The sequence below is a fragment of the Struthio camelus genome, chromosome W (genome assembly GCF_040807025.1).
Source record: "Struthio camelus isolate bStrCam1 chromosome W, bStrCam1.hap1, whole genome shotgun sequence".
Taxonomy (NCBI): domain Eukaryota; kingdom Metazoa; phylum Chordata; class Aves; order Struthioniformes; family Struthionidae; genus Struthio; species Struthio camelus.
The window spans coordinates 2,329,794-2,357,633 of NC_090981.1; the positions used below are offsets into that span (position 1 = coordinate 2,329,794).

General features: G+C 43.9%; 1 protein-coding gene across 3 annotated transcripts in view; it reads left to right on the forward strand.

Moving 5' to 3' along the window:
* LOC104145347 (paired box protein Pax-5-like) overlaps positions 1-27,582 on the forward strand; it is a 192,312-nt gene extending 164,730 nt beyond the window's left edge. For all 3 annotated transcript variants that reach the window (XM_068925086.1, XM_068925087.1, XM_068925088.1), the window contains 2 exons: positions 3,429-3,515; positions 27,446-27,582. In XM_068925086.1, the coding sequence (XP_068781187.1) occupies positions 3,429-3,515 (87 nt within the window). In that variant the 3' untranslated portion in view covers positions 27,446-27,582. The remainder of the gene's footprint in view (positions 1-3,428; positions 3,516-27,445) is intronic.
* Positions 27,583-27,840: the final 258 nt, after the last annotated feature.

The following is a 27,840-nucleotide window of genomic DNA, read 5'->3' on the forward strand; positions in this document are numbered from 1 at the left end:
TGAAACCACTGGGGGAAGCCAGTGTATAAATCTCTCATGACATAGAAGGTATCCAGAAGATCAAAGGATTGCTGCGTAGCACACAGTGGAAGGAGAACCTGACCTTGAGCCTGTTTGGAAGGGAAGAAAGCATATCACTGGCCCATGCAATTGCTAAACAGTTTGCTGTCCTGTGTGTTTTGTGGCCTCAGGGAAACACCAGTAGGATAGAGACAGGTCAGGGAATAGGAGATAGGGATAGGAGGCAAGCAAAAGGTTTGGTTGAGAAGACAGACTCAACTGCAACAAGAAGGGGGGACTTGTTTCTGCCCTTTCCCAGAAGCAGAATAAACTGTTGGCTGCAGTTCTGCTCAAGCTGAACCTCTGTTCTCCCCCCTAGAAACCATATAGAGGGCAAGTGCCCTGGGTGATATTGTGTGATAGTCAAAGTAACACAGCCAGATCCACAGATGCAAATGAGACCCATCCATTCCTGGGACCAGAACTTAGAACTTTCTTCTCTGATATCTCAGAGCAGCAAGTAATCGATGGGGAATGGCAGGTGCTGTGAACAGCAAGTGCTACCACTTTTTTCCTGGAAGAAGGCAACATAAAGCATTTGCATCCAGAACGGAAGAGCTGGCTCTCCAGCTAGCAGAAAACCTTTGCCAGTGGCCTTGGTACCCTGAATGGCTGCACTGTACTCATGACCCCCAACTCCTATTGCTGATCTCCATGAAGTGCATGCTGGCATTTACACTGGCAAGTTTGGTGGGTGTGTGATAAAGGCAAAATACTTGGTTTAATGCAAGCTGGTCGCTTCTGTTCATGACACCTTTTTTTTTTTCCCCCTCTCTTTCTCTTGTTTCTCCTGCCTGGTTTCCTTGCTTGGTGAAGCCTTCTGGCCTCTACAAAGATCCCTTTCTACTTTACCCCCTCTCTCAGAGGTTCCTACCGTCTTTTCCATCTTTGCTGTCTCCACCATGCCTCATTCTTTTAGAAAACAAGAGTGAGCCTTACGGCAGAGTTAACATTCAGGTAACGAATCATCCATCATCCAAAAGAAGGAACAGAGAGGAATATGCTATTTACTAATATGCTATTGCTAAATATGCTATTTACTTCACCAGGAAAAGAGTTTGGGAACAGGTCTATTTCCAGTGGCTCACAGTGATTAATACAGTTTTTTAGAAGCAGTAATAAAAACCCATCCATTTTATAGAAATGTAGTCAAAATATAATAGGCCCTTTAAGGAATGGCTTACCTTACAGAATCACAGTATGGTTGAGTTTGGAAGGGACCTTTAGAGATCATCTAGTCCAACCACCCTGCTCAAGCAGGATCACCTAGAGCAGGCTGCCCAGGACTGTGTCCAGACGGCTTTTGAATATCTCCAAACTTCTATCTTCCTTCAACTATGAAAATCTTTATTTTTCACTTTTGTTCCTTCAAAAGAACCTCGAACAGTCAGTATGGGGCAGCTGAAGAAGCCACAAATAACCTGAGTTATCTCATGTCAGGAAAGCAACCTGAGAAACAGAAGGGCTGCCAGAGCGGATCAGAACCACAGTCCATCTAGCCCAGTATTCCTACCCTGCCAAGGCCAGCTCCAGCTGCTCTGAGGAAGGTGCAAGCAGCCTTGCCTGATAAAACATTGGATAATCTGCCCATAGTTGGTCCTCTCCAGATCATTAAACAGAGACTGGTTGAAATTATGAAGCACGAGGTTTAATCTCCCTTCTAAAATGAACTCTGTTTACACTGGGATTAACTGCTTCAATGCTAGGCATAGCTGCTGTTCATAAAAAAGTTTTGACCGTTTTTGGGGCCTGTTGACTTCCTGAGCTGATCCTCATCCAATGACAATGAGCTCCATGACTTACTGATGCACGGAGTGTATCAGTACACTTTAGACTTTGTCTCCTTTTCCTTTCAGTGAATGTTGCCCTGTTTTTGGGTTATGTGAAAGAGAAATGTGAAGTTCCTGGTCTCCTCCATAGACAAGCAGTTCTCAAACTGATGGGTGCATTATGATGGGTCCCAAAGAGCATGGAGAGCATTATGGGAAAGGGGTGTTGTCAGGGAAATCCTGGGAGCAGAACAAAGAAGTGTCAGCCCTCACTGTCTGTGTATTCAACGTGTTTACCTACGTTATGTGGTTTAGAAACAGAGGTAGCTTTTTGGCTCCTCTGTGTTACCAAAATATCATTGTGGCACTACAAAACTCAACTGGGACTGACTCTATGGATTTTATTATCACTAATATATCATATTTGCATTATTTCTATTTTTGCAGAAATATATTTGTAGACAGTCACACTAACTACCAGATGAAAGCATGTGTGAGGTAAATTAGCCCACTTAAAGAGTGAGTATGTGCATTGGCAGCTCTGGCTTTACCGTACAGTCTAATGAGCTCCCATCCCAGTGAATAACTCAGTAAGGTAGTACCTTCCTAACACTAGTCAAAATAAAAGTATTATCCCTTTTCTAGGGCTGATGTACAAAGTAACTCAACAAAAGTGTCTTAGGTATGTATGGTTACCCAGTGGCCTCAGAACAAGATCATAGTCCTTGTGTCAGTTTTATTAGTCTGCCCCCAGAATGCTAGTGAGTCAGCAGGTTGATCAGCTTGTGGGATGTTCAGCCCGGTAGGATTTGTTGAATTGGTTGCAAAGCTTGCAAACATGGTTGTGTTGATCTGGTCCTTGAACACTTAGCTAAGAATAAAAGTGGTCCCTGAACATGGTAAAGTTGATCATCCCAGAGCTAAGAACCAAAACAGGCAAAAATCACACCAAATTTGTTTATGCATCTTCCTTGTTCAGTTTGGCAGCAGTCTTAAGTTTTTGCCATATTTTTTTTGGGGGGGGGGGTGTATTTTGTTATGTGTGTACATTTGTGTGCAAATGAGTAGGAAACTGTCACTCATGGACAATTTCCTAATAAAACAGCAGTAGTAGTTGTATTTGCATGGTGGTGGAGCCTGGTGCCTTGCCCAGGGATCAGGGCCCCATTATGCAAGGCACTGTCCTGAAGCGCTTGTAGCCAAAGAATAAAACAAGAGATGACACACGGAGAGAACAGATGGGGAGGAGCTCATGATGAGATAAGCAGTGATAACACTTTGAGCCTTTAACAGCACCTTTCACTAAAGGGTTTCAAAGCCATCTGAAACCAATGTAAGCATCCTTCTCCTGGTTAAAGGGATGGAAGAAGGTTCTGAGACTGAGACCATGTTTTTCTTGAGAGACTGGGATGGTGTTCAATATGTACAAGATTAACTAATCCATTCCCTTCTGCTAGTGGAGAGGCTGGCTGAGCAGCTGTATCCTAGCTTTCACTAGAGCATAGGATATACTGAATTGCTTCTTCCTCCACACGATATTAACTGGTGTCTTAAAATCAAATGATCATTTGTTTTGTCTTCTCTTTCCCTTTAATTTAGGAAGTGAGTTTTCAGGAAGCCCGTATAGTCATCCGCAGTATTCAACATACAATGACTCCTGGAGATTTTCTAGTCCTGGACTACTAGGTGAGTTCCCTACCTTGGTTCCTAGGCTTGTGTGTCAGCGCTGGATCTCTGGTGAGTGACCTCAGTTCTCCTTCAGGGAACACCAGTGCAGTTCCTTTGGCCAATGAGAAGTCACACACACAAATGTACTGTTTCCCCATTTTTGCCCCACACTATTTATTGACAGAAAAAATGTGGCACCAGAAGAGAGAATTCCTATTTTTTGAGGATAAAGAATCCTGTTCAGATAAAACTTGCACTTAAAAAAATCCAAACTGTCCCCTGGGCTTTGTCAAAAATGCTTTCTTCCAGAGCACAGTGAATTGCCTATGGCCAAATGTAAGCCCCAACCATTTCCTGCACCATTTTTTCCTTGCTAGATCTAGCAGTATTAATTTCTCACAGATGTCATGCTGTGTTGCTCTTTAATTTTGCTTCTGCTAGCAGGGACACTTTGTCTGTGCAAAATCATGCTGATTTGTGCATGGTCCCTCACAAACTATAGGGGAGGAGTCCTGTGGCTCATGCAGGATCAGGGCCCTCATGTGAAGGATAAGCATAATCCATTTTTCACCACTGTCAAAAACTGCCCCAATTTGACTTTATATACATGTAGCATGAAGTAATTGGAATGTTTCCCTGCATGGATGAGGTAAGTAAAATACCAGTTAATTTTCATCTCTCAACACAGGAATAGCATGCCTTAGAGATTTCCTGTTACATGGGACCTCCAGCAGAGAAATAATTTTGAATGTTTGCTTTTTTTTCCATCAGGTTTCTTTGTTTTAAGTAATTGAGGCTCAATGTAATTGAGCCACCCAGGCTGTATTCATCATGGTTCTTGCCCTTAAGCAAATCCTTTGGGAGTAATAGACAGTCTCAGCCTCCTGTGCCATGGTACTGGTATAATACTACTATTTGCCATACCACAATTGAGGGTTTATTAGTACTTCTATTATAAATCAGGAGACAAACCCTCAGCTAATATAAATGGGCATAGCTCCACAGATGCTAGGAAAGCTCTGCAAGTTTAAGCCAGTAGTTACCATGGCCACAGCCAGGAGTGCCTATGAGATTTTGATTTGCCTGCATGAAGTAAATTGCTTTAACCAAATGGAAGAGTGCATGCAATTATTTATTTTTTTTTCCAACCATTTTAGAAGCAAATGATCTGCTTTAAGCTCATACTATCAAAGGGAAAAGCGACAAAGGTCTACCCCCTGCAGGCAGTCCTCAGAAGCTCAGTTTTGGTTGACTTTGCCCACAAACCAGTAAACAAACCAACTGGATATTCAGAGGAAATGAAAACCAAACCAAACCCAACCCTTCTATATTAAAAAGGTGACTTTTGACAAAATTCCTAGGCTACATTCTGAATTCATACCTACATGGGAGAGGAATTACTTATTTGAGTAGTCCCTGCAGCTCTTCAGTTGATAAGACTGAACGGTGACCCTTCATCTCAGATAGCAACAAGTAATGCAAACAACATGCTTGGCTGGTCATTTCAGATTACATGTGCATATATACTCAGAACATGCTGGACAGATTCCAAGGCAGGGTAAATCTGTGCAGTGCTTTGAAGCCAATGAACATACAGTGATTTGTATCAGGAAAAGATATCCCTTTGCCTTTAAAATATTGGGTTGTCAGGAATTTTTGTTTTATTGACTGGCCATCTTTTTGCTGTGTTGTACCATTTTCTCCTATACTTGCTCTTTCCCTTGTTTAATTTTTGGATGATAAATTATTTGGGGCAAGACCTGTGCCTTTTTCAACTGTTTGGGAGTAGCACACTATAGGCACCACTGAAATTAATGCCTACCGTTCATAGTACAGTACCTGGATGGAAAGGCTCACTTCTCAGGCTGATGAGAGTATTTTTTACAGGTGTATTTATTCAGCAGCATGCCAAAAAATGTGTATTTAAGTTAGACAAGGGCAAAAAGATTTAGATGGAACTGTTTTCCATGTGTTTTTTTCAAAATCAAAATGTTTCACAGGACAATGACAACAACAGTGATAATCTTTGTTGGGGGAGTGGTTAAAATATGTGATTTTAGCTGGCTTGATTGTACTCTATTTTGAAATATTCTGTTTTGATATTGCCAAAGTTTTATGTTTCAGTAAATACAAGCTTCATAATTGCAGACATATTATATTATATTGCTTTGTCTGTACCATAACACATTGATTTGGTATTATCAAAATGAAACCTTTTGCTATTTCAGAAACAAAAAAATAGGAATTTTTATTCTGCAATAAGTTCTAAAGATGAACTTTTTGTTCCAGTTCAACATGAGAACAAATTTGGGAATGCTGGAATTTCTCACAGAGTGGGAATCCCATTGTCTGATCACTGGTAGTTTTAATAAATAACTCTGCCACAATATTACTGTTACCACTGTAGGATCAGCTGAGCTGGTTTAGAGCTGACATGAATTCTTACTTCTCTGGTGCTCAGATGCTATCTGTGGTCTGAAATGCAGTGTGAGAATGCCAGTAGTGAGACTTAGATTGAGATGAACCTTGTGATTCCCTTTCGTTTTAATTCCCTATGTCACAACAGCACCAAAAGTTACTTCAAATGTATTATTATTATGTATGTCATCTTTTTCATACAGTGCAAGGCACTGGAAAGGTCCCTGACATAGCATCTAGCTCCTGAAATACAACCCACTTGCCCATGTCAGCATGGTGCTGGAAAGCAAGGTCAGTGAACCTGGGCTCCACATTGCATTCTCATGGTTGTGCTTGTCACAGGACTTGAATTAGAATATCTCTGTGTCTGGATGTCATGTGCAGGACAGACACATCACCTTGCACTCTGCACAAAGCAGGTTTATCTACAAGAGTGGTAAGAGACATTCAGCTCTGGCTATATCCCTGGGGGTATGATCTGACACTCCCTTCTTGGGCAATGTGCCCACTAAACTTACTGGTAATTCAGAGCAAGTCAGGAGTATATTACAGAGCCTTAAACGTCTGCTCCAAGCCTCCATGTAGATTCAGGAGGCTCTACGTGGTAAGCCTTCACACCTGCAGTGGATAGGGAGTTATTTTAAGCTGTGTCCAGAACACTTCCACTCTTCTCAGGAGTTTAGCTGAGTGCATTTGGTAATTCTTTCCTGAGAGCAAGCTCTGGCAGTATCAGGCTCAAAGCAGAGGCCTTGACAAATTTAATCAGGACTGGTACATGCACTGACACAGTTTGTTTTCCTAAGTCCTGCTCCTTTCATTGAGATGAAAGTGTAATACTGTAAGCAGTTAACAGACCCTATATTCAGTTAATTTGCTAAACTGGTAAGGAAGAATTGTACTGTGGCAGTCACATCAAGCTGCGATTTGTCAGAGAGATGCAGTGATTTTCAAGTGGCAGGAAGAAAAGAATTTTGGCCTGGAAAATGATACTTGGAGAGCAGCAGGAAACAGAATGGATATGAAAAGAGCTAAGAACCCTGTAGTGGTGTAAAGACTTCAGTCATTAGCTCCTGGCCTTTTTCTTCTGATTATCCAGTAGCAGTGAAAAGTGTTAGTCAGTTTCCCCACTGGAGGGTAGGATTTTACTCTCAAAGGGCATGCTGGCAATGTGGAATAGCTGGCTGGCACTGCAAAAACACAAGCTGCTCCCTGCCGCCTTTGTGCATGATCTGTTCTTGCCCTCTGGTTCTCCCTGGTCCTTTGCACCAGACAGCCCACTGAACCAGCTACTCCAGCTAGCTTTCAAACTGATGAAAAAGGGGTTGACCATGTGCCTTCCTCTCCTGGCTAATTCTGAACGCAATACCCAATGGCTCCAGTAATAGGGGAGATGGCCAAACTGCAGTCCATCAAGGTGTAGTTTCTCTACTACCATAAGTCACTGGAGGGGCAGAAGAACAGCAACAGAAGTCACTTCCCTACTGCAGCTCCTGAGAGTCTCCCTGCTGTTCTCTCCTGTAGAAGAACCCAGTAATTTCAACACCTTCCTCTGCAGTTCTGAGACAACCAGCATTTGTCATGCATCTGACCTTACTGACTTGCCATAACTCAGTCCAGTGCTGACTTCAGTGGAAGTAGGGACAAACCCCAAGTTTCTATGGGGGTGTGTTAGGAAGATCTCATAAATCTTAGATGCTTGCACTGTAGTTAGCTCAGTGCTGTAGCCAGATATCCATGCATAAAACTCAGGAAGTGATAAGGGGAAGTGGGGAAAGGGGTTTCTTTGTTTTCCACTGCACTGTTAATAATCTGAAACTGCTGTGACACAGGAATATGCATATGGGTGTGCACAAAAAACATATACAGCAAGCATGCACATGCACAAGGTTCAGTCAGTTACTGTCAGCAAAGCCTGATGAGCCTGCCTGTTCAAAGTCTATTTAACATAAACATGCAAAAAGTGGATAATAGAAGAAAAATGATTAAATTTCATGCTGGTTTGTTGTAATAACTTCTTTACCAATTTCGCTCATTATTTTCAACTTGATGTTGATCATGGCAGATTTTGTTTGATGCACTGTTCCCACCTCTGAACTGATGTGATTTGTGTACATTGTGAAATGTGAGCGAGTCTGACAGGGTTACTTTTCAGATACACCTGAATTATCTTGCTGTTGTTACAAGAGACAGGGTCATAAGATTGACAATATTGGCATGGCTTCATATAAGGTGAAAGGGTTTGGAACCAGTCAATTAGGATTAGATTCAGTTCTTCTGTGGGTTTCTATAAAAGGATTAGAGAACAATTATGAGCTAGAAATGACTGTGTCAAGAAATAAATTGAAGATAATATGAACTAGAAAGAACAAAATGATAGAACAATGGATAAGTCTATTCTAGATGGGAGTATAATGACAGGGTGAAAGAGTGAATGGTTTGTGATGTGATATTTTCATTTTTCACTTTAAATATAAGCTGATTTCACCACAGAAATGTGAACTGGAAAAATCAAACTCAGGAGAAATATAAGGCCATTGGAAAGCATCAGAGAAATATTGGGCTTTAATAGCCAAACTGAGAATTGCAATGGAGGAGGAGGTAAGGAAAAAAGTGAAGGCCTTGGTCCAAAAAGGCTCTGTCTTCACTGCAATCTCAGGGAGCATTGCTATTGACTTCAATTGGACCCACTCTCTATTATTTAGAATTTATTTGTTCAGTGATACTCAATTTCTTCCTAAACTTTCTGCATTTCTGCTTTAACTACCTGCTTGGGCAGTCTTCAGCACTGGTGCACCAATTAATAAAAGGTTATATGATAGAACTCTGTGGCAGCCAAGCCTTGGGCTCATATACTCCCCCTTTGTATAACATTTGCTATGTTGCTTGAGAAGGTGAAGGTGTGATTTTTTTCCTTTTGCCATTCATGTATAAACAACTTTGTGCTAACCATTCTGCATACCAGAATCAAAGAATATTCATGTTTCATGTGCTTCCATGAAATTTCTCATTAGACATTTCTGCTAGGCATATATCACTTCTTTTCAGACTGCCTTTTATTCAGTCCATGCTTTTGTTCATTTATTGAACAACTTTTAATTTCTTTACCAAAGGACTTGATCTTCTGCCAATGCCAACAGAAAATGTTTCTCCAAATAAGTGTTCTAGGATTCCTCCTTTCCACCGGACAGGAACCTGCCAGATCCAACAAAGTGACAATATATCTTTTTCTGGTAGTTTCCTGTAATGAATCCCTGAGGAAGAGAAACCAAAAAAATCATTCCCTACTACTTTTATAGCTGGGTGTCTTCTTTCTCTATGGTTAGTCTGTGCTAAGGAAGCCCTAAACAGAATTCTCTCAAAGATATAACTGACACGTTACCATTTCATAACAGTGCTCCATAGTCAGGGGCTCTTTTCTTCTCTCTGCAACACATCTCTTTATGGTATGATAGGTATTACTAGAGAATACATCTCACTAAAGCCCTCTCTGTCATGTAAAGAATAATTAGCACTTACAGCTCCATTAGTGGCATAAGCAGCTACCTCCCCTCTCTGAAACCAGAGAACTTGATGTCACTGTTACTGACAGTAAATTGACTTATTTTGATGAGCTTTGGAGTCTCACTTTTATTTTGGGGTATGTCTGTGTGGCTGTATGGGTAAATGCGGAAGAATGTCGAGGAGATAGGCAATGGAAGCTAGCCAGACTGTTTTATAAAATAAGGAGCATCTGCAGAGCATGCTGACTTTACGTTGACTCATAATCATGGTGCCGCACCTAGGCTTTGAACCGAGATTAGCGATGAGCTCATTATGCTTACTGCACATGCACGTAGCCCATAAAAACCCACTCAGTGGTGCCAGGGACTCCCCCACTCCATTATTGCCTCGCTGGGGAAATCATTGGGGAACCCTCGCTTAGATACAGAGGTAATAAACGTTCAGTATCGACCGTAGTGTGCCTTGTGTTTGTGTATCTGTCCCTGCCGGGAATTCAGGCATTTCCTCTGCCTTACAGTGTCAATCAAAGCTCATGTAGATATGCCAAAGCTAGCTGCAGGCCACCTTGTTTGCACACCCCCAGAGGTGTAGCCATGGTAGCAAAGGCAATCAAGCATGGCTGCAAAATCCACTCAACAATTTAGGAAGATATAGAGGCATCTAGCCCAGGCTGAGCACATCCTGTTGTCACTACACTGCTAGGTCAAAGTCAGGTTGGGATGCCTGTCCATTATATGCAGTTTAGCACATCCTCTGACCAACTGCATTAGGGAACTCAGGATTTGTTTGATAATCTAGTCTTTTTGCCATCAAAGTGCCTCCTTCTCTGTACCTGTTTCCTATCTGAATAGCAAGGTTAATACTATAAATCCAACCTCAGGATGCTACGAGGAGGAAGCAGGGCAATAAGTAGGATTGCAACGCTGGACTTCAGGAGAGCTAACTTTGGCCTCTTCAGGGACCTACTTGGAGGAATCTCATGGGGTAGGGCCCTAGAAGGAAGGGGGGTTCAGGAGAGCTGGTTAATATTCAAGCGTCACTTCCTCCAGGCTCAAGATGGGTGCATCCCTCTGAGGAAGAAGTCCAGCAAAGTGTGCAGGAGACCTGCATGGATGAGCAAGGAACTCCTGGCAAAACTCCAGCAGAAGAAGGAAGTCTACAGAATGTGGAAAAGGGGACAGGCCACTTGGGAGGAATACAGGGACGTTGTCAGAGTGTGCAGGGATGCGACAAGGAAGGCCAAGGCCCATTTGGAATTAAACCTGGCAAGGGATGTCAAGGACAACAAGAAGGGGTTCTTCAAATATATCAGTAGCAAAAGGAAGACTAGGGGAAATGTGGGCCCACTGCTGAATGGGGCGGGTGCCCTGGTGACGAAGGATGCAGAGAAGGCAGAGTTATTGAATGCCTTCTTTGCTTCAGTCTTTACTGCTAAGGCCAGCCCTCAAGAATTCCAGACCCTGGGGACAAGAGAGGAAGCCTGGAGAAAGGAAGACTCTCCCTTGGTTGAGGAGGATCGGGTGAGAGATCATTTGTGCAAACTTGACACCCACAAATCCATGGGCCCCGATGGGATGCACCCACGAGTGCTGAGGGAGCTGGTGGATGTTATTGCTAGGCCACTCTCCATCATCTTGGAAAGGTCCTGGAGATCAGGAGAGGTGCCTGAGGACTGGAAGAAAGCCAGTGTCACTCCAGCCTTCAGAAAGGGCAAGGAGGAGGAGCCAGGGAACTACAGGCCAGTCAGCCTCACCTCCATCCCTGGGAAGGTGATGGAATAGCTCATGCTGGAGGTCCTCACTAAGCATGTGGAGGACAAGAAGGTGATCCGGAGTAGTCAGCATGGATTCACCAAAGGGAAATCATGCTTGACCACTCTGATAGCCTTCTATGATGGAATGACTGGCTGGGTAGATGAGGGCAGAGCAGTGGATGTTGTCTCCCTGGACTTCAGCAAGGCTTTTGACACTGTCTCCCATCACATCCTCCTAGGTAAACTCAGGAAGTGTGGGTTGGATGAGTGGACAGTGAGGTGGATTGAGAACTGGCTGGATGGCAGAGCTCAGAGGGTTGTGGTTAGTGGTGCAGAGTCTAGTTGGAGGCCTGTGGCTAGTGGTGTCCCCCAGGGGTCAGTGCTGGGTCTAGTTTTGTTCAACGTATTCATCGATGACCTGGAGGAAGGGACAGAGTGCCTACTCAGTGAGTTTACTGATGATACTAAACTGGGAGGAGGGGCTCACACAGCAGAGGGCTGTGCTGCCATTCAGAGGGACCTGGACAGGCTGGAGAGTTGGGTGGAGAGGAACCTCCTGAAGTTCAACAGAGGCAAGTGCAGGGTCCTGCACCTAGGGAGGAATAACCCCATGCCCCAGTACAGGCTGAGGGCTGACCTGCTGGAAAGTAGCTCTGCAGAGAAGGACCTGGGAGTGCTGGTGGACAACAAGTTAAGCATGAGACAGCACTGTATCCTTGGGGCCAAGAAGGCCAATGGTATCCTGGAGTGCATTAGGCAGAGTGTTGCCTGGAGGTGGAGGGAGGTGATCCTCCCCCTCTACTCAGCCCTGGTGAGGCCTCACCTGGAGTCCTGTGTCCAATTCTGGGCTCCCCAGAACAAGAGAGACATGGCCCTACTGGAGAGAGTCCAGTGGAGGGCTACAAAGATGATGAGGGGACTGGAGCACCTCTCCTATGAAGAAAGACTGCAAGAGCTGGGCCTGTTTATCCTGGAGAAGACTGAGAGGCGATCTCATCAATGTGTACAAGTATCGGAAGGGAAGGTGTCAAGAGGATGGGGCCAGTCTCTTCTCCGTGGTGCCCAGTGACAGGACAAGAGGCAATGGGCAGAAACTGAACCACAGGAAGTTCCATCTGAACATGAGGAAAAACTTCTTCACTATGAGGGTGACTGAGCACTGGAACAGGTTGTCCAGAGAGTCTGTGGAGTCTCCTTCCCTGGAGATATTCAAAACCCACCTGGACGCGATCCTGGGCAATATGCTCTAGATGACCCTGCTTGAGCAGGGAGTTTGGACTAGACGATCTCCAGAGGTCCCTTCCAACCTCAACCATTCTGTGGTTCTGTGATTTGGGAAATCTTATGCAGGTAGTAGATTAACACTCTGTTGTCTTGTAAATGGTTTAGAAATGATTAAAAAGGATTGCATCTCCTTTCCCTCTTTAATAACTGTGTATCATAGGACCTGAAGTACCCTGCTTCCCATTTGTTACTGTAGTACTTCACTTTGAATTTAAAATGCTTTGTCTTTTACTTGCTTTGAGCCCAGTACCCCTCCAGAGTTTCTCTTGCACTCTGGTTTTGTCTAATTCATCAAAGGAAGTCACAGAAACACACATTTTATTGTAGCTGCTCTCAAAGATACCTAGCAGGTAATTGTTAACTTTCAGCCTAACCTGCAGAACTTTGTGGCTATCAGGACATGTGATAAAAAGGTCTTTCCCCTTAGAAAGATAACCTGATAGCATCCTATTAAATACCATAGATGATAGACTCTTGATGTCCACATTACTATCAGTGCTGTACAGGTGCTGTCCCCATCACCTGATTCATGGTCTTGTGTTTGAAAACTTGATATCTTGCCCATGTCTTGACCTTTCTAACTTCTTTATGATATCTGTCAGTGCCATATTGATTTCTCCATCTTTATCTTGTTTGCTAGATCCCAATGTCAGGAAGCAGCAAGAGTGGTTGCTCCATAAAAAGGAAGGTGGACTGGGAGCTGAGGGCAACTATGCTAGGCAAAACAAAAAGCACACCATGGTTGGCAGGACTTGGCTGCTCTACACAAGGGGAGCAGTCCCACAGCACCCTAACAAGGAGAGCAGAGCAGGTCTGTTGACAGTGACCAGGGTCAGCCACAGTCCAGTGATCACCAGGCAAGGCCATAGTAACAAGGCAGGTCTGTGGTCAAGCCAGGAAGTCAAGTCAGCAGGTCAGGGCCAGGAAGAGTGAGGTACAAGGCCAGGCACAGCTTAACTGCAGTGTAGCTCAGGCAAGGCCCAAGGGTCTGAGCTTAAATGCAGCTCCTGAGCCAAGGGACAGAGGGTGCATGGGTGGAGGCCCCAGATAAAGCTTCTCACAGCTCTTTCTCACAACTTAGCTGTTTTCACAGCAGTCTGATCCCAGGTTACACAGCTGCCCCATATCAGAGCTGGCCTTGAACACAGACAGCTGAGCTCCTAGGAGGGTAGGAAGGGAAGAGGTTGCAGAGGAGGATTTAACAGAGAAAGATGGTGTCACAGTCCACAGGAGAAGAAGCTAAATCAGTTATGATTTCCTTCTCTAACAAGGCAATATGTCTTACAGAATTCCATAGGACAGTGCTTGTCGCTAGCCATCATTCTGGTGTGCACAGTCCATTGCTGAAGTTCTGTATTCTTGGTTTAACCGATTGTCACGAGGAATAATCGTTTGTGTACTACCCTGGCAATAGTTTGTTGAACTTTCTTGTTAGAATTGACAGGTTCACAGGCAGCGGTTCCACTCACCCATCCCATTTCTCTGCCATACATTACTATGTCATGCAACAGATTCACCCAATTAGGTATGGGTAGAGGTTCAGCAGTGTGATTTTGGCAATTATGGGATAAATTTTATACTAGTTGGGCCTTAATATTATTGACAAACATTTTAACCACATCAGGCATTCCCTTGATCAACAGTTTTAAATAACGTGGGTTTACAGGCACCATTATGGGGACATTGTATTCTCCCTTATCATACATGGACTGCACACAGGGAGCTTTTTGAATAGCTTCCACCAACTCTGATAACCTTTTTACTCTATGACTATTGGTTTCCCCACACTCTCTTGCATCAACGCCCAAATGCAACTCTAGCTGTTATCAACTTGTTTCTGGGTGGTCCTTCATTGAGAAGGATCCCAGACCCTAAAAACCCAAGGCTTCTCCATCGCTTAATAGAACATGATCGCTCCCATTCAGGGATACTCGCCAAAGATATTCAGTCTCAGTTTCCCCAGCTTTCCAAGAAAATTGTTGCTGAATATCACTTAATTCCATACCAGTATAGGGGGTGATATGTACTATAACTCAAGGGTTCCTTCCTTGGGTCCCTCAGAGGTTTCAGTTTTCACAATCGGATTTGCAGCAATTGGGGATATAGAACTCACTTGGTTGTTCACCACTCCATAGTCATTGCAGTCATCGTTGGCAGGACCCCCCCAGATGTCTCCATCCCAGTCGCAGAGATCTTCTGCCACAATCAATTTCCTTATTTGCACAATGGTAGGGGGTCAAGGTGCTTGCATTAGGATAGTTTCTATTATTTGTTCTACCTTGTGACTACATTGTTATTCAGCAGCCAAACTTTCTTGTAGATGTTTAATGTCATAACCATTTAATTGCTCTTCCTATAGCAATAACCTTTTCTTTCTCTAATTCCTGCCTTAAAATTTCATAATCCTTTTGGGCTTGTATTAAACAAGCACCTAAAATGGCACACATTATACTCTTTCCAGGTTTATTGCCCTTATGACATTTTGCTATACACTTTACCAGACTCTTGGTTTTTCCAATTACTTTCTGCCCATTCCTTCCCCACCAGGGAGGGGCTACATCCATTCAGCATCAGTAATTCCTTTAATGGCATCCTGCCAACTACACCAGTAGTGTCACAGTCCACAGGGAAAGATCATCCAAACCAATTGAAAGGTATGGCAACTTTGTTAACCAATAAACCACAGCTATACCAAACAGGTTCTAGGATGCCATGTAAGAAGGAATAACACTAATGCTGGATAGATTTACAATGACTCAGGGTATAATACAGAATGAATAGAAACCTTAACAAGTAGTAGTAGAAGCTATTATTCTACATACAGCTATTTACAATGTACACAGGGAAACAAGTTAGCAACAACAAGGTACAAGAACCTGAGAGAAAGGGTGACAGGTCAGGCCACACCAAGGGGGCAAGCCTTCCCAGGGAGGGGGAGAAGGCCAGGCCACACCTAGGGGGCAGGCCTTTCCAGGGAGTCTGATGACCAGTGGATTTAGAGGAGTTGGGAGTGAATCACCCACCCAACTCACATGTCAGGCAAGCTGGGATCATTCACTGATATCAGGCAAGATCAGGATCCTAAAAAGGTTCAAATCAGCATCCCAAGTTGAGGGGTGAGGCAGAGCAAGTTCCCCTTCATAAGCAGTGGCCAGCTGCCTCAGATTGGGTTCTCTTCAGCCACAGATGGCTTCAGCAGTTCAGTGTCTTCAGCTGAAGCAATTGGGGGGGGGGGGGGGGAGGGGGAAGAGAGGGGCTGCCAAGCCTCTCCAACTCTAGCACAACAACTGTAAATAGTGGGAGAAAACAGTCTTATATAGCCACAGTTAAATTGTGGGCAAGGTCAAAAGATACCATATAATGGTCAGCGATTGGTCAGTTTTCAATTCCCTTATGCAAATTAGCTTGACTGACTTAAAGACTGCTTTACTTGGCTGGGATCAGCTAGAGGGTGAACTTACTGGTCATCATAGGAGTGGGGGGAGGACTGACCATTACAGATGGTTACAGGCTGATCAGGGCAATTAGAGCCTGTTGGTGCACTCAGGGCCCTGACAGCCAATACATGCTGATTAACAGTTCATTGCTTTTCTGAATAGTTCCTTGTTGCAACTGAATATATATATGTGTGTATATATATATGTGTATATATATCAGTTAGGGAATTAGAGATCATTGTGATGGGAGTGTTTAGAAGACTGATAAATCAAGGCAGTTTTAAACTTGAAAACAAAACTTTACTGAATTAATTCATTAGCAACACTCTTCATGCTAATTGCTAGTTCTTACACATTATTAATCATTATCACTACATATACAAAGCTGTTAGTCTTTAACATGACTTATGCTGTGAGATCAGAATGACATTGGTCTGTTGAGTGTCTTACCATAACATGCTGTCATTATGTCCTGAAATTATTGCCATGGATGAAACACTGGCAGTGACATGAAGAAAGATCTTAATTTATCCTTATATTATGGCTCACTGCCTGACAGGAGCAACATCTCAGTGCCTGGTATCACCATTTGTCACGGATGAGTGAGGAGTGATGCACTTCACTCGTAAGAGAGAAGCAGCAATATGTTTTATTGATATATGATAGTGGTTTAACAAAGATCAAAACTTGGAAGCCCATCAGTCCAAATAGTTGATTTAGCCATTATGAGTATATTCCATACCGGATGCTTGCAGAGTCAGCTGCTACTTGCCGGATTTGCGTAATCTGCAGGGAAAGTGGCTGGGAGACGTTGGGAATGTGCACGCAACAGTCTTCACCAGAAGTGTTCAAGAAGGCACAGACTCCTCCCTCCTTCAACAGCATGAGGTCCAGAGTGGTTTTCAATTATAGTGTCATGCAGGCGGTCGCATCCCCACGCTCATTTAGGAGAGTTAGGTTGTCTACTGTGGCATTAGCCAGTATTTCTACTTGATCAGTCAGTTGCACTAATTGCTCTCGGGTTTTACCTGACGCAATTCCCCAGGTGAAATATCCCTCTAAACCCCAGAGAAAGCACTGTCCAACCTTTTCTCCGTGTGATAGGTCTCGCCATAGAGTGGACCTTTTAATTCGTCCCCACTTTTGAGAGGAAGAGAGGCCTGGGTAATATGACTTAGGACAGAGCAATGGGATAGCTAATGAGCATTGTACCCCAATAAGCGTAGCAGGGAGCAGGGTATATAGCATGTGATCTGAGCATGCCCAAACCATGCCCTTTGGGACTGGCACAGTTGCCTTTTCGCATCCGGCTACAAAGGTCTTTTTCCCATCTGTGGGCTAAAAATCATCTCTAAAGAGTTTCTCAGTGAAATTAGGCGCTGAGTTGTTGGCACAGAGACAACCTTGCATTAGTGCGCACCATAAGGGGGGAAAAGTCATGAGTGGACGGAATGAGGCATTACAGGACAATGGGAGTGTGCACTTCCATTCAGGATTTTCAGGAGGGGGGTTACGAGAGTGTTTGAGTCCTTTCCAAGCATGCCCCCCATAATGAGCGTCTTCCTCTCCACTGACATTACTTTGGGCAAAGGGAGAATTTAGTTTGTTTCCCTTCTCCTAGTATTCGTCGATTTCCATCCTGACAGTACATTGGACGCTCATTTCCCTTGACTTTGGGGCGTACCACACACCATGGGGCAGGTTCTTCCAGTCATTCCCATTTCAATGAGTGATCTTCTCGACTCCATTGGTCAAGAGCACAAGGGAGCTCCTATGGGAGGGTAGTGCATGGGATGGTGGTTTTCTTTCCCCGTGCAGTACCATCCGGTACGCACCTCGGTCAGTGCAGGTTTTACCTTTTAGGCCCGAAAGCATTGAGGGCCAGCTATAATTGCACCATGGTGGATCCCTGGCTTCAGTTTGGAAGATAAATGACCCTCCTTTGGCCCAGGTATTATTTAAGTCTTCCTCTAAATTTGAGAAGTAGAGATGAATGAGCAGCGGGTTTCCCTAGGTCGATCCTAGGTTGTTCAAACAAGCTGTGATTGAGGAGGTATTAATAAGATGGCTGAAGAGTTGTATTTGTTTTAGGATTACATTAGATTTGAACCCTTCATTTTGTGGGGATGTTTCCATACTATCAGTAACAAGTACTAGGGTTATAATTCCTCTCACTATGCTTATTATTTGGAATGAATTCATTTTGCACAGGATTCCCTTAGGATGGATTCAACCCCTTTTGGGGTGTAGCACCTTTTTGTTAGGGGTTAGCAATTTGGAAAATAATAAGCAGTACTAATAGTTTTAGTCTTGCCAGTAGGACTCTTAGCTTCAGGTTTCACTCACTGATCCTGTGAAAATAAGAATAGCATGTCTTGGCGGGGTGAGTCCAGACAGGTTACCCCGTTAGAAAGAAGGAAGAATCTATCGTGCACTAATTCTGTGTTTTGCACCACTGCTATCAGTAGCTTCTCAGGCAAGTAGGCCATGAAGTTTATTTAAAGTCATAGGCGCAGTACCGATGGATGGTAAATTGACCATCACAGGCTGTTCTGGCTGTAACGTTGTCGGATACTATCCTTTCCCAGTAGGTGGAGCACTAAGTTTGGTTCTTACAAAGAATGCTCAGCTCACAGGGCTTCCAGTGGGTCCCTATAGGTTATTTAATTGATGGAGTACTTTGGGAAGTCACGGTATCCCATTGGGCCTCCTGTGGTTTGAGACTCTTTTTCAATAAGCCATTAGCTCTTTCTATCATCCCATTTGACTGAGGATAATATGGAGTGTGAAATACCCATTGAATTTCTTCTTGTTTTGCCCAATCTTGCACTTCCTTACACGAGAAATGTGAGCCATTATCACTTTGGATAACATCAGGAGTAGGTAGATTTGAGAACCAAAACGATAGTCCTCGCACTATATTTCACCCATCGGCTTTTGGACACTTAGTTGCCATAAGCAAGCTGGAGACTACTTCCACTCCTGTGAGGATGTATTGATATCCTCCAAAGGATCTGAATGGTCCAATATAATCAATTTGCCATGTAGACCATAAAGTTTTCCCTTCATTGATATGTAGAGGTGGTGCTTTAGCAGGATGATCTGCTTGTAATTTTAATCTATACTGGGGACATTCTGTAAGAATAGTTTCACAAATTTTCCTGTTTATGGGCCAACCCTTACTCTGTGAAGCAAAGTAAAGTGCCTCCTTACCTGTGTGACCTAGGTTTTGATGTAACCATTCTCCCAACCGATACCACTCAGGATCTAAGGTGATTTTCCTAATTTTAGTTAATTCATCTACCTTTTGGTTCTACTTTGTGGCTGGTTGATTATCCTTGGTATGAGCTTTCACCCATCCCATCTTGACTGGTGTTTTCCTGGCTGTATCTAGTAATAGTTGCCAATCTTGGTTTCTCCAAAGTGGAGATCTATTTATTTCCCAGTTCAAGGTTTCCCATTGACAGAGCCATTATGTGGCACCAGCCCACACAGCATAAGAGTCTAACATATATGATTTTTGCTCCATTCTGTACTGCTAAAACAACTGCTCTTAATTCTCCTACTTGTGCACTGCCTTCACCTTCTTCTATTACTTGTTTGCCAGTGGTAATATCTAATGTAGCGACCTTGTATTGCCATTTACCATTTATCCTTTTTGCTGAGGCACCAGTGAACCAAATATTTTCTGTTGGTGTATCCTCAGTGAGGGGCAGTGCATTCAGAATTGGTGAAGGTTTAAAAGGTTGTTGTAATGCTAAGGGGTCTGTATCTACGGGCATCTGTAATTTGGAAACCTTAGCATGTCCTTCAGTTAATTGCATGTTTTCTGCACTCCTGTTAGGTAGGCATACCGTTGTCTGATAGTGGGTTTTTGTGCAACTCCTTCTGGGGGAGCAGTCCCCTTTAGGATTGCTTCTAGCAAATTAAATGGTCCCCTAGTTTGCACAGGTTGTCCCTGGTGAATTTCTCAACTTGTTTAACTGCTCGGACTAAAGATAAAAGTCCTTTTCCCCATTCAGAATATCGTTGTTCTGTTTCTTTAAATGCAGTAGAGCTAAATAATAAAGGTCTTTTTGGTCGATCGGGGCCAGTTTGGAACAGGTTACGGTAAGTAGCGTGTTCAGCGAAACCCCATTCGGCTCTAGTAGGGTCGCAGGGGTGTACTGGTCCCAATGACTCATATGTCTTTAATTTCTTCAGTTCGAGTTTTGACCGCCTCTTTGTGTTCTAATTTCCACTCCCAGGGTTTGCCTTTCTGTAAGAGTGAATATAATGGGCGAGCACTAATAGAAAATCCAGGTACATGCTTCCTCCAATATCCTAAAGTTCCCATTAACTGTTGTAACTCCTTCCTTGATTGGGGCATTCGCAGCTCTTGGATTTTTCTTGAACTGTCTGGAGAAGTCACTGCACTGCTTGCTCTCCACCAAGCACCTAAAATTTTTACTTCCCTACTTGGTCCCTGACAATTTTCAGGTAGAACCTCAACTTCTGCTTTCTGTAGTGCTTGCCACACTGCTGCTGCCGCTTCCCCCACCTTCTCAGGGGAAGGTCCTCAGATCAGAATATCATCTATATATTGGTGCAGTTTCACATCTGGAGGGAGTGGGACTGTCTGTAAAAGTTCAGCAAGTGCGGCACGAGCAATCGTGGGTGAATGTTTGTCCCCCTCCTTGTGGGGGTCTGTTAAAGGTATATTGTATTCCCTCCCAAGTGAAAGCGAACTTCTCTTTATCCTCCTCCTGCAAGGGGACCATAAGGAACATACATATCTTTCACGTCTAGCGCCGCCATCCATGGGTGTGCAGCTGCTTGTAATATAGCTGTTAAGTTTGCAATAGTTGGTACAGCAGCTGTTAATGGGGCTGTATTCGCATTCAGGTGCTGATAACTAATTCTCGAACGCCACTTCCCGTCTGGTTTCCGAACTGGCCAGATAGGTGGGTTATATGGGGAGTGGGTTCTGGAGATGATTTGTCGTTTCTCCAAATCAGCTCTGACTTCAGAAGTTCCATTCCGTGCCGCAGCAGAGATCGGCTATTGCCGTCCGTTAGTAACTTTTGAATCAGGGAGCGCAGGGGCTGTGCAAAGGACACGCACTAGAGCCTCCCTATTCCTACCGGGGTTGGGGTCGACGTTTGAGCCGAAGGACCACACGCTGCCATCCAGCAGGCGCCAGGTTCGTCCGTTTAAAACATCGAAACCTAAAATATTTTCATAGTGATCTTTCTTTAACTGCAAAGCGAGCAGTCGACATGCACCTCTCGCCCGGGAGCCATGAATTAACCCCTGGCAGTTTGGCACACAACGCTCACTCCGTTCACACCAGTAATTTTAACTCTCTGCCGTCCGGGTCACACACTCAGCTTCTCGGCATCTTGTTGTGTTAGTATTGAAATTTGTGCTGCCGTATCTATTAAAACTTCACCCATTGTCGGTGAGGACCAACTGGGATCAAGGTATATGGGCCATTATCACTTATCCGCTGATAAGCCTCCCCTTGCCCGACAGGCAGACCCAATTGCCTTCCGGGCATTACTCGTTTTGGTTTTTTTTCCTCCTTCATGCCCTGCAATTCCTCCCTAAGGGGGAGGAAGGGGTTGTCTCTCTCTCTCTGGGAGCTGGCACCGGAGGAGTCAAAGTACGCTCCCTCCTTTCACCGTTATCTCGTTTCTGGGATGCTTCAATCAGACTCGAGATAACGCCAGTAGGCTGGTCGTGAATTGCAGCTCGGGGAATGCCTAGGGCTAAGGCTTTCTTCCACAATTCATTTCTCTGTTCTCGAGATTCTGTTCGTGGGTCTTTAGGTTTATTTCCCTTTAACCTAGTTTCTGTTCCCTGTGGGGGTGCCTGTATCACTGGTCTCGCCCTATGATCTCCTCCACCATGGCTGTGGTTAACAATGCCGTGCATTAATTCTGCCCATGTAGGGAGTTGCCTGCAGGGATCGTTATCACCTAGTCTTTCATTGTATTCTGTATCTCTTCTTATCTCATCCCGTTTTGCAACTAAGTAGGGTTTAAGAATTGCCACGGCTCCTCTAATCAGTGGTTTTAACATTGCCGAATCTACTATAGCAGATAGTGGGTTATCACTGGGTCCTCCTTGGTGCATGGCTTGTATGCAAGCAGCTTTTGTGATGGCTGTGGAGAGCTCATTTATAGATTTAATGGGAATTATAGAAGGTTCACCTCACTCCATTGTGTCTATTCCTCCAGCCCAGTAAGTTACCTGATCGATGATAGAATGGGGCATATTTGCAGGGTTGGGCCCTAAATTTAAGAAAACTCCCAGACCCCAATAGCCATTTGCTTCATCCCCACTCAGCATTATTCGGTCGCCGCCACTTAGGCATACTTGCTACAAGTATTCAGTTTCAATTTCACCAGGTTTTCTGCTATATCTCTCTTGCAAATTTATCAATTGTAGCGGATCCCAGGGAGTGAGCCACATAGTATGTCGCGAAGTACCACCCTGAGGTGTCTCAGTTCTTTCTGTTTTAACAATGGGTCTAGCTTCATATTCAGGGGAATTTGAGAGGAACAAAGGATCGTCTTCTTCTGGCTCACTATTATCGGGATCACCCCAGATATTTCCATCCCAATCTTCAGGGGACACTATTAGTTTCCTAATCTGTACAATGTCAGGGGGGTGGGGAGCCTGCATAAGCATCATCTCAACCTTTTCTCCTAACTTTTCTTTTTTTTTCCTTCTTCTCCTGTAACTGTTTCTGCAGCTGTTCAATTTTCAAAGCTAGTAATAACTCAGTTGCCTTTCTACCTTCTATTTCTTCTATTTCTTTCTTTCTATTTTTATTCTCCCTTTCTTGATAGACAGCTTCTAAACAAGTACCTAGCATCTTAATTCCTTTCCCTTTTCCATCCTTTGTGCGGCTCCTAGTTACTTTTAGGCATTCTTCAACAACTTCCCAATTACGCCAATTGTCACGTGCCCATTCTTCTGAGAAGTTGGGACTCGAGTTCACTCCATGCCTCCATAAATAATCAGTGATACTACTTGCCATCCTGCCGACTATGCCAATTTGTCACAGATGAGTGAGGAGTGATGCATTTCACTCGTAAGAGAGAAGCAGCAATATGTTTTATTGATATAAAATAGTGGTTTAACGAAGATCAAAGGTAAATAAGACAGTGGTTTAATGAGATTCGATGGCAAGGTTCACTTGGCTATTTACTGCATAGAGGACAGGGTCAGACGAAATTGTCAAGGAGACCCTCCCGTTGAGTCATGGGGTTCAGGGTGGACTCCCTTGCTTTCCAAACTCCTACCCCGTCCCAGACTTAGTCAACAGTTCACAATCAATCCGAGATTCACTTAGCAAAGTTTTCAAAGTCTCAGCGTGCTATTAGTCACTTACTGAGGATTTGTCACAGGTAAGGAGTCTCTCGACCTCGAGGAATAACCTTGAGAGGCGTTCCAACTCAAGGGGAGATTCACCACCATGCAGCCAGCTGCCGTGCAGGAGATCTCAATGGGCTCTAGGCTACAGCGCTATTTATGGGCACGGAGTTTGACTCATGGTCATACAATTTTTGGTGTGGAGGTATACCTTTTTGCTCATCTCATGCCAAGTGTGGGGAAAGATACCTTTTTTTTCTGTTCTCATGCCCATTTCTGGCCTCACCATTTGCAACCAGTATTGCCTAGTTCCTCCTGGTCAGCCCTGGGCACTGTCAGCTATTTGTGGTCAGTTGGAGCCTGAGATAAGGGAGTTGCACTCCACCACACCTTGGGCTTGAGATTGAGGAAGGAGGGGAAGTAGTTGTGCTCCGCCACACTTTGGGTTTGAGATCGGAGGGGGGGTGGTTGTGCTCCACTACACCATTGCAACCAGGAATGTTTAGGGGAACAGGGGTCAGGTTGGGGTCCCTTTCTCCATGCAAAGTCATCTGTAGGGAAGATCCCACACACGTATTCACAGAGGACAGATTCAATTTTGTCTCTGGGTGGGATTCATCCCTCCCAGCTTTAGCTGTGTAAAGCCTAGGTATCTGATTTAAAATGGGCACGTAGGTCCTGTCTATAGGCAATGGAAAAACATGGGCACATCTAGAAGGACAGAGACCCTAAGACAGAGGTCTCTGAAGGTCTTTCCCACTCTCCATTGACTATAGAGGACATCTAGATAATTCAATTAAACTGGATATATAAGTTTCAAAGTTAGGTGAGCTGAATCACATCCTTTTTTTTGGGGGGAAGAGAGCTAGTGGGGCATAATAGGAATAATTCAGTGGACTTCAGAAGCATTTGTAAAGAGGGAGCATTAGAGTGGAATGACAGCAGAGTAGGGGGACAAGGTATACAAGATGGAGATACCTTCCCATTGCACCTTGATTTGAGAGAAAAGGAGATCCTCAGACAAAACCAGTTACATGCTCACCTTGTAATGTAAACTCAATATTTTCTTTTAGCTTTCTCTTCCTTGAGTTTAATCTTGTTTCTTCTTTTTATGCATTGAGGAAAAAAAATGCATGATGCTTTGTAATGCTAGAGCAGCTGAAGGTGTTGCACATCCAGTAAGAAAGCTTTAAGTGGGTGTCGTCCTTTAAACAGAGAAATGCAAGTATTTTAGAGAGCTCAGTGAAAACAGAAGGAAGATTTAAGTGGGGGTTGATGAAATCACCTCAAGGCTAACATTTTTTAAGCAATAGGTAACTCTTCTTTCTCACAATGTTGTCCCAAAAGAAGGGTTCTTTTACCCGGTGTGCAATGAGGCGAAAAACACACAGAATCGAGATATTTGTTTAATTCATACCTGCGCAGAGATGGGTGCTAGGTGGTAATTCCACAAAGCTAGCACACCTGGTTACTACACAGCCGTCACCTCATACAGTTTAAGCAACAGTTATCAGTACAGTTCACAACTACAGTAAGTCATCCTCGTTCCCATTGGTTCTGCCAGGTCTCATCTTCGTTTAAAGTCACAGTATCCTCTTTTTCTACTACGCATGCTCTGTTGGGAAGGGGCTTTGGTGGGTAGGGGGCTTCCCTGCTCGTGAGTGGGTTTTTTACTATGCTAATTAGGATAGTTTACCCATAGTTCAAGTAGTTCTCTTTGGTTTAACAGCTGTTTTTGTTCTCTCTGGGCTTATTTTGGCACTCTCTTATCTGGCTGACTTTTGGTGTCATCTTGTTCCTTCCTCCAGGGCTATGTTTTGTTAACTATCTGTGAAAGACTGAGTAACGCCCCACGGATTTCCAGGGAGACCAATGTCTGATGTCACATTAGTGAAATATTGAATAAGGATCCTTTTCTTAACTTGGTGATTTATCAGAAGTCATAGTTATCACATAACTACAAGATAAGCCAGTGATGGTGATACAATAACATGTTACATGAATATACAAAGCTTGTAGTCACATGAGAAAAATCAACACTGCCATGACTCATGAATGTAAGCCAAATTCCACTTGAAGATCCTCCTGTGGTAACAGCAATGGAAAGCATGCATCATTAGAAAATGATGGCTTAATTTCTTTTGTAATCACCTGAAAAGGCATTTGGAAGCCAATCTGGAGACTTTTCAGGGACTTAACAACGTAGAAGTGTTGCAGGCAAAACAGTCTTGTCTAAGGGAATTTTACTTAATTTAATGTATTGCCAATTAACATAAACTTTTAATTACTGATTCGGATATTGAGAAAAAAAGAAGACAAACAATTAGACAAACACTTAGGGAAACACCTTTCCTCCCCCTTCCCCAGAGTCAACTTCAGTCAAACATCTCTCCTTCCCCCTTCCTAGTCTCCACTCCCCTTGTTTTCACCAGGTGTTACACTTAACCTATTCCAATTCCTTTGGTGAGGCAATGGGCAGCATGGGAAGTTGAGGTCGGTGCCTAACGGTTTCTTTCTGCTACTCCTTGCTTCTTACTCATTTTCCTCTGCTCCAGTGTGAGTTCCTCCATGGGTTGCATTCCCTTTGTGGGTGTACCTGCTCCAGTGTGGCTTATCCACAGGCTGCAGTCCCCTCAGAGGTGTACATCCTCTGGCATGGAGCGCCTCCTTCCAAGAGTGCACCTCCAGCCAAGTCCCCAACAATGTCTCCTTCCACGTGTCTCCTCTGTTTCTCCTTCCATTTTCTCCAAATGCATCTCTTCACATGTCTCCTCAGGCCTCTGTGGTTCAGAAACAGACCTGCTGCAAAAGAAAGAAAAAATGCATGCCTGGCCTCCTGTGATGAATGAGAGGTGTCCATGACAGCTGTCAGTTACACCTGCTCTTGTCAGGGTCCTCAACCTACATTCCTGTTATGGGAGAAAATACTTGCAGAACATTTGTCTTCTTGGGGCTTCTTTTAGGATAGGAGTTACCTGTGTTGCTTTCCTCAGCCAGAAGGCATAGAAATGCCACAGAGGATATTGGCTCAGGCACAGAAGGTGTGCTGGGGGAGTGGAGGTGGTACAGTTGGAGCACTGCTATGCTCTGGCTATTCCCAGGTGCTTGACAGCCTGTGGACCTGTCAGAGCAGAGGTTGCTTGAAGTTGTGATGGGAACCAGCTACTACCTCCACAATAAAGTCACCTTGGCTCCCTCCTCCCTCTGCTGCTTTACTGAGTGTTCTCCAAGATTATTTGAGGACTGATATCTCCTGAATGTTTTGACTCTTATCCAAGGCTCTTGTTCTTGCTGCCTGCTACATGGCAAGAGAAAGCACTCTCCAAATCCCTGCACACACTGCCTTGCCCACATAGAAAGCCCCTGCAACCCTATTCCACTCTCATTGCCCCACAGGCTATAGGACCTCAGCACCTTTATAACAAGTTACCAGCCTGGCCATGACGACTCTCCTTCCCAGGTGCTGTAAGGCCATTGCTTAAGTCCCTGATGAGCTAACAGGCAGGGAACCCCAACTGAATGTTATCTCTGCTGAATGATTTGATGTGCTCATTACACATGGAGGCCTGTGCTACTGCTCAGCCTATTCTAAAGCAGTTCCTCATGTTGTTGGATTTTTATTAATCTTCCAAACCTGCCTTGAAGTCTCAGACACAAGTTTTTAAGTGTGACTCCTTCCAAGGAACTCACCATCTAGCATGTTTCACATATTGTGTGCACAAAACTGATGTATATTTGGAGACCAAGTTGAGAGCACCTTGGAAGTTTCTCCACTTTACTTTTTTCTTAAACTATATCAAGGTTGGTTTCCTCTCCACTGTACTTGGAAGCTATTCTCTTATCTGATAGCCGATACTGTCCAGACAGATATAATTAAGGACTAACACTCACCCTCATTCAGGTTTCCATTTTGAAAAGTTTCAAGTATAAACATACTTAAATGTAATTCACATTTTATGAAACAAATACTTTGAGAGAAGGAAGGGAACCGCTACCCTGTGGCCAGCAGAAACGTAAAGTAACAGCAGCAACATTCTCATGCATAATGTATCCAGATTTTTATTCTACTTACCCAGCCTTTATTGCCATGACTCTGAATTCAAGCAGGAGAGCTCTCTGGTACCTGTGTCTACACTGTGCAAGCTGGCACCTTTCCACCTTTGTCTTCTTCACAATTGTTTCTTCTCTTCCAGGCTCTCCTTATTATTATAGTGCTGCAAACCGTGGAGCAGCCCCTCCAGCAGCCACTGCTGCCTATGACCGTCACTGACCCAAGGAGCACAGAACTCAAGCATTTACTAAAACATATCATCTAGGACAACACCATCCAACTCACCTAGATAGAACAATGCAAGTCACACTGCAAGGGAAGAAGAAAGTATCTAGTAGGAACCTGCTAATTAAAATTTTACTCTTTAAACTAGGTGAACTTACTAATATTATTATTTTTTTTTAATCAGTGAAATTCTGTTGATGTTAATTGGCTCTCAAATGAAACAAAGAAACAAGAGGAAATGGTTCTGCTGATGTTCCATGTGATCTGAAAAGTACAGTATCTGCATATTCTTTACAGCCAATGACTACTACT